General features: G+C 38.7%; 1 protein-coding gene across 1 annotated transcript in view; it reads left to right on the top strand.

The window, feature by feature from the left end:
- The window catches only part of STK39 (serine/threonine kinase 39), a 103,882-nt gene that overhangs the window by 68,610 nt on the left and 19,836 nt on the right, over positions 1-15,436 (top strand). Inside the window, exon 14 of the mRNA XM_059820461.1 lies at positions 14,129-14,181. Within this exon, the coding sequence (XP_059676444.1) occupies positions 14,129-14,181 (53 nt within the window). The remainder of the gene's footprint in view (positions 1-14,128; positions 14,182-15,436) is intronic.

Here is a 15,436-nt window from a genome sequence, read left to right as displayed (position 1 = left end):
TGGTTAATAGTTAAGAATTGCAAATTATCTGAAGCAATCTAAGATGGTTAAATTAGCTTCTATGACAGGAAGATAATTTACTGACGGTAATTTGGAATGTCCTAGGATCTAATTTAATACAGTTTCTGCGCACTAGATGAATTAAGCCTGTGGAAGAACAAAAGGGGCAAATGGAAAATTTTTACTTGATGCACTGGCAAATGGGATATTGCTGTTATATTATTGCATATCTTACTGAAAATAGTGTGTAGGGAAAATGCTAAGGCAGGATTGTATATAATGGCACTCGTGTTTGTGTTATTTACAGATAAACGTTTGTGCGTGTCTGTATTTCTTACAAAAACATTTCTTCAGCAAATATAGCTGGTTTATCACACTGAGAAACTGTGTCATTTGATCCTGTCTGAGGAATGTATCTTCTGGGGAGCTGGACAAACAGATGCAATTCAGAATGACAAGTCCAAGGAGTAGCTAGCAGCAGGCAGTTGCCTATGCCGCGCTGCAGCAGGAGAGTTATTAGGACTTAAATAAAATGTGATTTCCTCTGTGTGCCAGGACATAGGCGATGAGATAACACTCACTAGTCTGAGCTGAAGCTCAAATGCTAATCTTCCTGTTTTCATGTAGGCCTTCTTTTTGACCTCTTTCTTACAAAATCAATTACATGTAGAGTTACAGAAAAAGCATACTTGGCTAGAGGTACCTAGCAGAGCTACTCTCATGTTGTTAATATTTAAGTTTGAGACTTAGATTTTTTTTTAGGAACAAAAAAAAACCCCTATAAACAAGCAAACCCCAAAATCTGTACTGGCTCGATGCAGAATAAGCTTGATAATTGGCTCAGTACCATAACCCAGAGTTCTCGATTCTCTCTCTTTTTTTTTTTCTAGGTTTTTTTTTTGGTATCTTAAACTTCTATCATTACAGTCTCTTTTATAAGAAGTGGGGCTGATGTGTATCCTTCACCAAGGGCAGATATCTCTCATTGTTTTTACTATTTAGATTGGCTTCTGTTCTCCAGTGTATTTAATGACAGAATCCACAAACAAACTCAAAGCTGTGTGGTAGATTTACAACTGGAAAGTGACAGAACTTCTCTATAGGCTGGGAATTGATCCAGTAACAAAGATCATAAAGAAAACCATTTGCAGAATTCTTGAAATAAATGTACCTGTGATTACAGTATTGAGCACTGCCCTATATTTTATTTTGCCACCACCTCTAAGGCTTTGCCTTGGGAATTGGGGAGGTGTGGGGACATGGTTACTGAACTGAATTTTATTTTCACAGCGTGGAGACTTGATGTAAATAACCTGTTTAATCATGATTAAATCATGACTGAAATCAGTAAGGAGGAACCCTTGATTAAACTATTGATTCTAATCCTGTTTTCCATTTGTACTTCTGTTTTTTCCTTCAAAGCTTGCTCTTTAAAAATGGTAAATTATGCACTTCTTATTCACTACTTAAGGACGGTTTTATGCTTTGCTGTATTTTTATTGAAAATAAATTAAACATTTAAAAATTTGTTTTAATTATGACCTAAATAATCCTGGATGCAATTGCTATACCATCACTTATTTAATAGAGAACCGGTATATTTGTTTATCAAAACAACTTTTCTATGTGAAATTGATAATTATTGAGCCAAGGAATCAATATATTGTTTCTGCTTATTAAATTTAGGTTACCAAGAAGATCTGCATGTCTAAATATTTAGATGGCAAGGAATTAGGCATTTAACGTGCATAGCTGTGGTTGTAAATTATGCAGGCAATTGCATTTGGGGATGTTGCTGATAGTGAAATTTTGAAATGACTAGAGATTTTTTTTATTCCATTCTGACTTTTTATTGTATTATTTACAAAAAAAAAGAAAAAAAAAAAAGAGGGGGAACAGAAAACCAACAAAGAAACTCAAACAACACCCCCAACCTTCTTTATGTTAAAGGAAATAGTTTAAAGCTTGAGTTGACCTCAGCATTAAAAGTAAGTTTATCTGTATTACTAATGGCATGTATGTTAATGGTCAACTGTAATATGGCTTACATTTTGATAATTCAAAATTTAATTCTAATCACAGAATCATTAAGGTTGGAAAAAACCTTTAAGATCATCAAGTCCAACCATCAACCTAACACCACCATGCCCACTAAACCATGTCCTGCAGTGCCACGTCTACAGGCTTTTTTGAACACCTCCAGTGACGGTGACTCCACCACCTCCCTGGGCAGCCTGTTCCAGTGCTTCACCACTCTCTAATATCCAGCTTAAACCTCCCCTGGTGCAACTTGAGGCCATTTCCTCTTGTCCTGTTGCTAGTCATTTGGGAGAAGAGACCAACACCCACCTCTCTGCAACCCCCTTTCAGGTAATTGTAGAGGGCAGTAAGGTCCCCCCTCAGCCTCCTCTTCTCCAGACTGAACAACCCCAGTTCCCTCAGCCTCCTCCTCATGAGGCTTGTGCTCCAGACCCTTCACCGGCTTTGTTGCCCTTCTCTGGACACGCTCCAGCACCTCAATGTCCTTCTTGTAGTGAGGGGCCCAAAACTGAACAAAGTATTCGAGGTGTGGCCTCACCAGTGCTGAGTACAGGGGCACGATCACTTCCCTAGTCCTGCTGGCCACACTATTTCTCATACAGGCCAGGATGCTGTTAATAATTAGATATTTTTCTAATAGTTTTAAAGACATCACATTTACCTTGAGAGGCCACACTGTTTCATCCCTCTGAATGTGGTGACATAGTACGTTTGGCATGGTTGAAACAATTTTAAATAATTTTGTCTGTCTTGGCTGCTTGTTCCCACTTAGTGTTGTAGTTCTCTATCTTTCCACTTTGCACTGGTAGGGGTGTTTCTGGGACTGTATTGTGTCACTGTAAAGTAGTCAGGTTTTGGTTGGTTGTTTTGTGATTTCTGATATTTTTAAGGGGAAGGCAAAATTTTAACTGAACTCATTTCACTGATCCTTAGACTTTTTGCCATGCTTCCTACTCTTCTTTAAGCTAGTTGGGATCCATGAATTTTAGATGGATGTTATGCAGGTTGTCCTAATTTTATGGTGGCTCGTATGTCTTTCTGGTTTCCCTACAAGTCTCCTTTGATTGTGACGATAGTGTACTGATAGATCATCTGGAGTGAAAAACTCTGAGCCGATGACATTTAAAGGATGCACACATCCCAGGAGTTTTTGATTCAACATATTTAAAACATTCTTTGCTTTGTATAAGGCAAAAGGTTTCTCTGAGTGTTTCCTCAAAGCCTGTTTTGTGCACTTCGGGACTTAACATGTCTCTATTAAAAAAAAAAAACCAAACATATTCCTGTAGACCTTGTTGCAAGTCTTTCGTCTTAATTTTATAAATGAAAACACTTTTCTAGAGCTCTGTTCTGAAGTACCCCTAGGCTCCTGGCAATGATCTGCCTTTCACACTTTCTAATTTAAGAACTGAAATTTTGCTTCAAGCATTTTGGCCATTTTACAACACTGTACTTGGAGAATTTGTCACTGGACGAACAGGTTATAATCTCTCTTCTTGTGCACCAGACAGGCAGAAGCATACAAAGTAAGCCTTCGCGTGTTTAATCCGTTAGTTGCTCTGGTGTCTGTTATCAGGCAGGTGGTGTACTGCTTCAGTCACACAGCTAATACAGGTTTGACTTCCTTAAACTGGGCACTGATCAATAATGTTTGGTGTCAAGAAATACAGAGATCTTTCAGAGATATACTTGGAGGGGGTAAGTTAAACTATTGGCAAATCCAAGAAAGGCAACTATAACCACAATGTGCTGTAGTGTTTAACAAAGTGATCAGATTATGTGCATGGCAGTTGTCCTATCTGTTATTGAGATGCTCCCACTGAATACTCCAGGGTCATTGTTTTTTAACATTATTGATGTAATCTGTACTTAACTCCAGTTCTTTCTAGGAAAAAAATCAGTTTTAGATCGCTTCTGATTTTGACCAAACATTGAGATTTTACCACATTTACAAATTCTCAGTATAACTGTGTACTGCCCTTCATTGTATTTCAAGTGCTTGTTAAAAATTTTGATGCTTTTCACAAGTTAAATCTTTACCACTGCTTTTAAAAAAACTTTTGTGCTAATTCAGGAAGAATTTTAGTGAAAAACCTTATGATTAATATTGCTATTTCTGCAGCAACAAAACTGGTAGCTCTTTGTCTAAGTTGTTTCCACCTGCTGATATACGAGAGCAGGTAGGAAGTGTGAGCCTCAAAAAAGATGATGCAAGTGAATACTGCTTTTCACTGCCTATGTAGAGAAATGGGTCACTGCGAAATGAGGTAAAAAAAAAATACTGTTTGTGCCAGAGTCTGTTGTTTGACTTAGCTGCGAATTCATGTAACAATGAAAAAAACCTGAAGGGCTTATAACGTTCTTTTGATTTAGCTTCTGGCATCAGCAGCTGCAGAAAAAGAGATGACCCTATTTAAAAGCATGTTTAGGTATAGATATATCTAAAATGTCTCTAGTTCTACCACTTCTATGTTAAGGAATGAAGACTTGGGTCTGTAAACCAGTGGATGGAGAGGAAGGACTTAATGTTCATATGTAGCTTCTAAAATGATAAACACAATTTTCCAGACTTACCTGGTGATACTTCTGTGTATGAGCTATTTTTCTTGTGTTTCTTCTATCACACAACTTGTGCATTTTCTTAGTTTTACTATCATATCCCATCCATTTTTACTAGATTGAAAGCAGTCTCATTTCTTTTAAGACTTAAGCAACTTGGGACTGGTCAGCTATGGATAGAACTGTCGTAAATCCTTTCCTGCTGGAAGACAGCCCCTGGAGCTGTGGACAGTGTTCATAGCTGATCTAATTGTGACCATAACAATTCACTTGGTGGCTGCTTTTTGTAATGTACACTTGCCTTTTCTGTATGGTAGATGGCATACAGATGGTAAATCTTTAACAGGTAACTGCTGTCTCATTCCAACAGCTTAACAGCCAAATGACATTGTTTCATTGTGACACAGGCTGTTTTTCAGTCTTGAAAGCATCATTTGGCTGTGTTTTACCATTAGTATTGTTGCTACCTCTTGAAGTATAGTGATTAACAGTGTGTTGCATCATTTCAGGGATCTGCTCTTTACCTAAGAAAATGTGAAGATTAAATAGTAGTGACAGTGTTTTGTATATTTAACTCTGGAGTCCTATAATTTGATCTTGAAGCATGATATGCTAAACATATTTCCTTCTTCCAGTAATGTGTATGGAGGGGGATAAGTTGTAAACCTAAGTAGTTTTTTCAGAACCACTGAAGTAAATGGTAAAGTTTTAATGGATTTCAAAGAACTGTATATTTCAGGACTACATTTTACTAATACAGAGAGATTTTAGTCTCATTCTGCTTGGTGACAATCTGGAAGCAGGGCAGACTTCAAACATCTATTTTGCTCCTTCCAAAAGTTAACAGAAATGCCCTTCCATTTAATCTAGAATTGACCTGAAGTCATTAAAAATAAGTGGAGAAGAACCATCTCTCTCCACAATGCTTAACAGACATGATCTGCTCTTAATAGTATGGTAACATGTAATGGAGGAGCCTGGATATTGGTTAGTAAATGACAACTGAGCATAGAAGTGTTAGAGAGAAAGGGATTTACATAAACATGTGGTGAATCCTCAGGAGGCTAATGCTTCTTTACAGTAAATGCTCTCCTCTGTTGTGTTTGTGATCCCACAGGAGCTTTAACGTTCTGATGCACAAAATTACTTTAATAAACAGACTTCCTCTTATTACTGCTTTGGTTCTGCTGCATGCAAGGTACCATGACTTCAGAAGAAAAAAAAAAAAGGGGGGAAGGGGTATGGAAGAAGTGAGCTGTGATTTTTTTGCAGGGATAGGAGGTGATTCTTGCTTTCCCTGCCCTAGCCAAATGGAGAAATTCCCATAGCTGAAGCATGAGAAGATTGCAAGGCAAGGACAGAAGATTTAGATGCCAGGCCAAACATTGAATTTGGGACCAACGGATACATTCACTTTCAAAGATTCTACTCCCACATCCTCTTTACAATACTGAAAGCGTCAGTTTGCATTTCACTGTTTTGTGTAACTGTGTCTGTAAATACAGTTGAAACAAAGTTTTAATTAAAATCAAAACTGAGATTAGAAAGAGGTACTACGCATCTTCAGTACAGGTATTTAATAGACAACTGTATTCAGCTTGTGTGGCAAGGTTTTGGTAGCGGGAGGGGCCACAGGGGTGGCTTTTGTGAGAAGCTGCTAGAAGGTTCCCCTATGTCTGACAGAGCCAATGCCAGCCAGCTCCAAGGTGGACCTGCCGCTGGCCACGGCCAAGCCCATCAGCAATGGTGGTAGCGCCTCTGCAATAACATCTTTAAGAAAGGGGAAAACCGACTGCACAATGGCAACCGGAGAAGAGAGGAGTGAGAATATGTGAGAGAAACAGCTGTGCAGACACCAAGGTCAGTGAAGAAGGAGGGGGAGGAGGTGCTCCAGGCACCAGAGCAGAGATTCCCCTGCAGCCCATGGTGAAGACCATGGTGAGGCAGGCTGTCCTCCTGCAGCCCACGGACATTCACTGTGAAGCAGATATCCACCTGCAGCCCGTGGAGGACCCCACGCCAGAACAGGCGGATGCTCAAAGAATGATGTGACCCCATGGGAAGCCTGCACTGGAGCAGGCTCCTGGCAGGACCTGTGGACCCATGGAGAGAGGAGCCCACACTGGAGCAGGTTTGCTGGCAGGACTTGTGACCCCACAGGGAACCTACGCTGAAGCAGCCTGTTCCTGAAGGACTGCACCCTGTGGAAGGGACCCATGCTGGAGCAGTTCATGAAGAACTGTAGCGCATGGGAAGGACTCACATTGGAGAAGTTAGTGGAGAACTGTCTCCCATGGGTGGGACCCCACCCTGGAGCAGAGGAAGAGTGTGTGTGAGGAGTCCTACCCCTGAGGAGGAAGGAGCGACAGAGACAACATGTGATGAACTGACCATAACCCCCATTCCCCATCCCCCTGTGCCACTCGGAGGGAGGAGGTAGAGAAAATTGTGAGTGAAGTTGAGCCCGGGAAGAAGGGAGGGGTGGAGGGAAGGTGTGTTTAAGATTTGGTTTTATTTTATTGGTGTCATTATCCTTCTCTGATTTTGATTGGTAATAAATTAAAGTAATTTTCCCAAGTCGAGTCTGTTTTGCCCATGACAGTAATTGCTGAATGATCTTCCTGTACTTACCTTAATTCACGAGCCTTTCGTATTTTTCTCTGCCCTGTCCAGCTGAGGAAGGGGAGTGACAGAGCGGCTTTGGTGGTCACCTTGGTGTCCAGCCAGGGTCAACCCACCACAACAACACTTAAAAAGGGGTACTGCATTACTTAATCAGGATTTCCCTTGAATCAAGTGCTGTAGCTTGCCACAAAGTAAATTTTGCTGTAAAAAAACAAACAAACAAACAAAACCAAAAAACCCCCAGTAAATTATTGCCCACTGAGAAAGTAAACTCTCAGTTGTTTTCATGGAGTGGTGCTGTCTCCATCTCTTTCATTGCTACTATGTCGAGTTTTCTCCATGTGTGATACAGGGCATTGACTGAGAAATACAACACTTGTGGAATAAACTAACGCTATAAAAGCTAAGTTACAAAGGGAACCACGTTTAACTTGTGCGTTATGCCTTAAGCACGTGAAAGTGAGAAATGGGTGACAAGTTATCGTGAGAAGGAAGATGACCTTTTGAATTTGACTAACATTTGGTGTGGCCAAGTAACGTTTGTCCCTCCAGCATTTGAATAGCAAGGGAAAAAAGTAAGCAAAATTTCTTCAAAAAAACCCTACAAACCCTAGTCATCTTTTTTCCCCCCTCAATTTTATTTCTTGCATTGTACACACAAAGTTGTTGCCCCAGAGATGTAGAATGAAGATTAGATGAGTACAGCTCTAGGCTGTACAACCTACCTCTCCCTCTGATTAGTCCACTCCATTTTCATGTGAACTTGTGCTTTCTGTGCAGTCTAAATGAGCTAGTCATTTAAATGCTTCTGTGGTTTTAATTACACCAGTAACTGCAGTGAGGCAGTGTAAATACCATACTGCTTGCCTTTGTTTCTTAAGCTATGCGGTCTTGTTTTTTCCATTCTAACTTAGTTTGCTTCCATGGTATTTTCAATGCCGTTCAAATTTTGGAGGGGAGGAGCATCTGTGAGACCTAAATTTTATACAAGTGTGATAAGTGTGATTGTTTATTTTTAGTGTGTGTTTTTTGTTAAAGCACACTGACTTAGAGTGGGCCAGTGTCACTAGTCCCTGATGGTGGGAGAAATTCTGTTCTGGTGGGAATAGGGCTTGTAGGGAGGGGAAAGGCTGGTTGGTGAAGGGTGCCACGTAGCACCATGTGTTATGGTGCCATTCATAATGAAGTTTCTATGGTTTTAGTTGAAGACTAATTTATTTGTGGTTCCAGAGAATAATATGTATTCTGCTGTTGTCTCTTCAACTAGCCAGACTTGTTAGGGTTTGACAAAACCAGCCATGGACAAACTTTTCCATTTTAGGGAGCGCAGTCTTGATACAGATTCTTTTTTAACATGTAGATCAGTTCTGTTATAACTAGTCATGAACTGAAAAGTAGATGGAAGAAAAAAGTGCTCTTCTGACTTTCTTCTGAGAATGCTTTCTTGCTTATGATTTGGTTAGTTGGACCATGGGCCTCCTCATTGCTGGTCAGGCCCTGAAAGTGCAGAGAGTGTCCCTTTTACCAGGCGACCTGTTCTTTACAAATGGTGCAGGCGCTCTGGCCTTTTAAATACGTCCCCACATGGGCAAACCAAGGACCCTTGCCTGGGCAGAGATTGTATTTTGTTTACCATACCATAAAGCATAGCTTTTGTTTTTTCATTTTTTTAAAAAAATGTTTTCACTTACTTCTCCTTGACTGGTAATGCCCTCCATTCTTGGAGCTCAGCAAAAAGATGATTAAAGAAGGAAGATATGTGTGTGTGTATGTATGTATATATACATATACATATGTGTGTGTGTATATATATCTACACACACACACACACATATCTTCCTTCTTCTATCTATATATATAGATAGAAGATAGATATCTGTATCCGTATCTCTATATACATATATCTCTTCTTTCATATATATGTATAAAAAAATATATATTTATTTTTAAACATGCAGAAATATGGAAAAATAAGTGAAAAAGAAGGTAGAATTTGCCCCAGGCCAGAGCTGCAGCATCCATATGTTTGAGTCTGTTAAATAGGTTCAGTGGTGAGGAAATGGGCTAATAAGAGTGAATACTCATTGCTCCAGCAGAGCTCTTATCTTTTGCTGCTTCCACTCATCAGTTCACAGAAATAGAGGAGAATATTCCTATGCCTTGTTAGAACTGGATAATCATAATACAGGAAAATGATATACTAATGAAAAGAGTGGTTAGCATCCAAGATGGATAACATTGGTATAGAGCAATGCACTTTTACATATGCAAGTGGACAAGAATGGGGATGATGAGAACTAAGATTTTTGGATTGGTTTTCCATTGGAGGGGTGGGAAAAGATGATTAAACAGTTGAATTAAAAAGTAGCATTTGATTAAGAAAATTAAGTTTCATGGAAGGGGATGTGAAAAGTCAGCAGAAGTAAGTGACCATTGATTGAAAGCATGGATGTCTGTAGTGCCTGTAGTGTAGTCTAGACAGTGCTTGCTGTCTACATGACATAGTGATGGAACAGGTGGTGATGGGGGAGTGCCTGTGATTTATGGTTTCTGACTCCATCTGAAAGAAGAGAATGAAAAAAATCAGGGAATCCTACTTCTGCTGTAACTAATCAAAAGCCACAAATGATGCAGTTCCCATGCGATGTGTATGTACTCTGTACTGTTTTACAAGTCAGCTTTGTTGATAACCATTCTGTTATCACCTGCATTCTTGGACACAGCTCTCTGTATCAGTCTTTGTAAACCACATGTGATGATTGAGTAGCTGAAGTCCGAGAATTCAGCAAGCGATGCAAAGACAAAACCTGTGTGTTCTTACACACATGCACATACCCTTCTTTTTGCTTACCTTTACTGGAGGATTTTTTTCTTATTTTGGGAAGGAAGATTATACAGTTACTTAGCTATGGTAAGATGCATCTCATCTGGGAATACAGACTCTCCTTAAGGGCTATATGGAAGTTGCTGAAGCTTGTGGGAAATAGAAGCTGATGTTTCAGGTAACTCTGCATAAGAAGTGGTGGATAAATTTATAGGAAGGAAAAAAAAAAAGTAGTAAAACAGAATGAAAATCTGCTGCTTGATACATAATCAAGCTATCCCAGCATAATTTAGACCTTAAGTTTAATTCCAAGACATCTAATTTCCTTAAATCTCACGTGATAGACATTCTGCATTTAAGGACAAAAGAAATAATGACATTTAATGTTGCCAATTTACAGTTGCATCATTACACAAACATGATTTCCTATTTTAATTCAACAATGTAGATCTTCTATCAAGTGTGTGGAACATAGTTAATTGACTATAGCAGGAATTACGCTATCGTTAGGTAATCATTTGCAAGGCTTTGTCTTTAAATGCAAATGCCTGAAATCTTTTTCATGTCTCAGGATTTTTTCAGTAGAACCATGTCAGTCTGAACAGCTGCATGATTTGTTTATTCTCTAATCCTGATTTTTGTAAATATCAGCATTGTTCTGCAAATAATTTCCTTCAAAACAGAGCATCTTTGTTTCATATCCTAATGACAGGATGGTCTTAAGTTCATGGGCGGGAGGCTAAGTGATGAAGTTGGCCCATGTGCTTTTTCTGGTTCTTTGAGGAAGCATTATTCGCTAGAAAATCAGATCTAGCAATCTTAGTGTGCGCATCAAGTGGTCCTGATGAAAACAAAATAATAAAGATTTGCAAAATATGCTTTCATAAAGTGTAAAGTTTTAAATTCTGAAATTACTTCACAAGGAAGATGGCTGCCAGAACATCTTAGCGTGGCGTGCTTTGGTGTCACCCTTACTCAAAGCAGTTCTGTGGAATTTCTCCTGTTGGAGGTGACTGCATAATGAAAAATAACCTGCAGGAAATTAATAAACTGCAGTGTGCTAACATGCACAAAAGTATTTAAAATGTACTACTTTTTAAAAGAGATGGGCTGTTTTTATCTATGATAATCAAGGTGTATTAGTCTGTAGTTGCACAGAGCAAGAAGCAAGTAAGCGTTGTTACAAGAGATGGCAAAAACGCTCGAGTTTGCATTTTAAAATAGAAATAACTTTTTCACAAATGCATTAGAGAAACTAGGGACCATTAAGAAATTATGAAGAAGATAAAATTATTAATCACAAAGATACTAAGTGCCTTTCTTGAAATCCTATTCTTATTTAGCAGATATAAAACTCTGTGTGTGCTGCTGCATGATAAGAGTGTAATGGATGTAAGTAAAAAGAGAACTCCAATGGAACAAATGAAACGCTGCTTGGAAACTCTGCCTACAAATACATCAACAAGTCCAAACAGTTGTCACCAAAGTGTATCAAGGGAACTAGGAAACTAATTTGCAGTAACAGTGACACTAACTAGAATCAGAGAAGTGTCTGAAGACTGGAGAAGAGTATGAGCAGCTTTTAGGGGAGAACTTGAGTGCATCTTCTATTTGGTGGAATTTATAATGGAATAAATAATTTATGGAAATCAATAAATGTCTGGAAGGTAATGCAACCATAAGCAAAAGCACTTACAGGCTTCTAGCAAATTAATCTTGCCCAAGTTTCTTTGTTTTGCTTTCCTGAATAGTAGTGTACCATTAAAGAAAAAGCAGTGGTGTCCTAAGTTCAAAATATTTCAGAGTGTAACAATTCCAAATAGCAACGTTTGATGGCTGAACACATACCAACCTTCCTTGAATTTTCACCTTCACTTAAATAACCAGATTTGACTCATTAACTTTCTGTTTGGGACATTCTGCAATTTGGAGACAAAGTAAAACATTCCCCATTTGCATCCTGCTCAAGGAAAGAGTCTGCATCAGGGGCAGCTGGTCTTTCACATAGCTTTATTAGTCAGTTAGAAAGCTGGTAATTTTCCTGAGAGTTCATGATTACTTAGTGCCTTTTTATATGGTGGATGTTCTACTTAGGGGACATCTGCGGAAAGATGAAATCTGAGAGCCTAATGTATTAGTTTCTAGATAGACAACTGTAAGAGTGCAAAATCTACAGAATTACTTCTCAGCTGGTTTTAGTGTTTGACTCTGTGGAAAAAGATATGCAGGCTGGAGCAATTCAGTGCAGCTGCTAATAAGAAGCAAAACTTTCTGGTTTACCTCTGCAAAGGTTTGAGAATGTTTTTACTCCCTTGATTTGTGCTGCTTGAAAAGTGTGTGCAGGAAATGAGTATCTAAGCCTGAGCTGCATCCCACGTTCAGTCAAAACATACCTTATTTAAGAAGAATGCTAAATGTCTGTGCAGCTTCTCTTTTTTGGAAAGTGGCAGTTTTAACAAGCTTATTAGATATAATGAGTTTCAGCAAAGGGAAGTAGTAGATTGTCGAAAGGGAGCTCAGAGATGGGTCATGTGTTGATTTTTAAAAAAAAAAAAAAAACCAAACCACAAAAACCAAACAGCCATCCAGGTTTTTCTAGGAGGGGGAGGAAAAAGAAAGAACTGGGATTCATACTAATTCTCTGTTGAATAAAAGTAGACGGTGCAATATTCCATATAATGGCGGCAAATTTCTACAGCAGAAGTAAATGAGCCTCGTAAATCTGTACCTGGCTACCTGCATTATCTGCAGCTTTGTATTAGTGATCTTAAACTCCTGTAGTTTTTTTATATATATAGTAGAATTTTGGGAACCTGAGACTCCTTCAGCTTTGAAGCATTTGGTATATTCAGCAAATGAGTACTTTTCATTTTAAGCACTGCATGTGGCATAGTTATTTTTCAGGGTTTGCTATCTTGCTTTTGTCTGTGTTGCCAATCATTTTGTTTTTTGTGTTCCTGCATGTTGCTGTTTTTTGACTCTGTAATATTTTTATAAGTACTTAGCAAGTGATAATAGCTGTAAGTCACAGCTGAGTATGCCTGCCTATTGGATTTAGTTTTCCCACAGCAAGACCTCATGGCCTGGTATGCTGAAATACGAGCTTGCATACAGTTTCCTTGCTGAGGAGAAGAATAATGAATCACAAAACACATTCTGTTGCTATTAGCTTTTCAAGTGGATTGAGCTATTCATTGGAAAAAGAGTGTGCTACAGCAATTAAGTTCATCCCTATGCTCAGTCAGCTTGCCATTTCCAAAAATGAGATGGATGTCTTTTTTGCGAAGAGGCTAATGTTTTATTGATGGTAGAAATTGTTAACTAAAACTGAAGCTGGAAATGTGCAAGGAATGGAGGATTAGAGCACAGTTTGAGACAATAAAGGAATTCTTTAATGTAGGTATTAAGTCCCTTATGACTGTCATACACTGACTTGGTTAAAGTACTCTTTGTGGCAAACGGGAAGGCAGAAAACCTTTGGCTTTCACACTCCACTGCTTATTTTACATGTAGATAGAACCTCACTGCTGAGACAACATTGGTCAGTGAAAGAAGTTAGGCATTTCAAAACAGCTTTATAAACACTGTGTATCAAACACTGCTTTTCAGCATTTAATGTTTGCTAGATATTTTGTCTCTTAAATGAGCCTCTCTGTGTCCATGTAATCTCAGATAGGGAGCTTTAAGTCCAGGTGAATATTTTGTTAGTCTTTGAGGAGAAGGGGTAATACATGGGATTCAGACTATGTTGAACTAGTAGAGTTAGTATGGCAGAGTGTCTTTTAAAGATGAAAAGGAAAATGTTTGTCAGGGGACCGTATTTTATCCTTTAGGTTACCCAAGACACTGTTCAGCTTAAGCGTATCTTCCTGTTAGTTTTCCCCAAAATACTTCCATGAAAATGTAGTGGAGTCTCTCCAGTCTGGGCGCTTTGGGAGAGCGGTGTTTTTCAAGTTGAGGAAGTTCACACTACAAAAATGTGGTTGTCAATGCCAGAGGTATTCTTTGGGTATAGGAACTGAATAGTTGTTCTGTTCTGTTCTTCATTACATTTTAATGTATGCACTGAATGTTTTTCAGGAACTCCAGGAAAGAACTTAATGACATAAGGTTTGAGTTTACTCCAGGAAGAGGTAAGGCTCCTTCAATTGAATTATTCTCTTACTGCTCAAAAGGGTATTTCAGAAATTGATCACTGCTTGTGGTTAATACAAACTATCTCTCTGGAATGTTTCCTCCTGTGCAGAGCTTTATATTGAACTTCACTTGAACAAGAATAGCAGATGTATGTAAATTCTAGTCGCTAAGTTGCATAATGTATTATATATATTAGGGGACTTGACCCACAGCATACTTTATCATTTTCATGTCTTACTAAAATGATCTATGCAGTATATAAGATCTTGCGTAGCGATATTTACGGCTTTGGAATTTCCATTTTCACATTTGGAAAACGTGGTAGGAAAAAGAATATAGTAGCCATAAAGGTGTATGTAATGATAGTGGTAATATTTGAGTTTCTTTCTCCTTTGTAATAAAAGCAAGTATGATGTGCACACCATTTTTCAAATGCTGTCTTCAACTGAAAGTTGAATTGCATCTCTAGCTTTGGTATCATTACCAGAAAGAAATTCTGGCATTGAAACTTTAAACTCTACTGCATGCTTGTAGAACTGTATTGGTTTTCCAGTGCTAAGAGTTGTAAGAACTCGTAAAACTTACTTTTGTTTGAAGGAAACCAAGTATTACTGGGGTAAAATGCACAGGAGGCTGATGCGTTGAGTAAGAAGGCATCATCCTTGTTACATAGCAACTCTTTGAACTATGAACGCTTCTCATATTTCTCAGAAGTCAGTATTCATTATATTTAGAATAGCCTTCAAAGAGCTTCCACCTAAAAATGAATCCAGATTGGAAGAGGTGTCTCTCTTCCTGTAAATTGCAGTATCTTTCATGTGCAGTAGTTCTGTGCATGGATGTACTATCGGTTGTCTACCTGCATTTCTCATTGATTTTGGCAATGGGTAATAACGAAAGAGATCTCTTACTTAATTGGGCACAGAGCATCCTGGTTTAGTCACTTGCCAGAAGAATTACTTAAATACTCTCTAAGCTGTTACATAAGGCATTTGAGAATCCTTACTTAGTCAAAAAATAGAGGAGACGACACAGTAAAGTGCAGCAGGACTGTTCCTAGTAGTCAGTCCCTGAGGCAGCCAGAAGGCAGCTATGATTCTCACCTTTAGAGCTCTCCAGAAATTGCAGCTAGCTCAGCTATATTGTTTTTCACCTGTGTGTGTTTCTTGAGGAGATGATGCAACTGTGTAACTGTCTCAAAGTGTGCGCTCCATGCAGATATTTGGTGTTGAGGCCATATTACAGTTGAGA

The sequence above is a fragment of the Gavia stellata genome, chromosome 8 (assembly GCF_030936135.1).
Source record: "Gavia stellata isolate bGavSte3 chromosome 8, bGavSte3.hap2, whole genome shotgun sequence".
NCBI classification, from domain to species: domain Eukaryota; kingdom Metazoa; phylum Chordata; class Aves; order Gaviiformes; family Gaviidae; genus Gavia; species Gavia stellata.
Note: the sequence above shows the minus strand (reverse complement) of the source record. Positions and strands in the feature narration are given on the sequence as shown.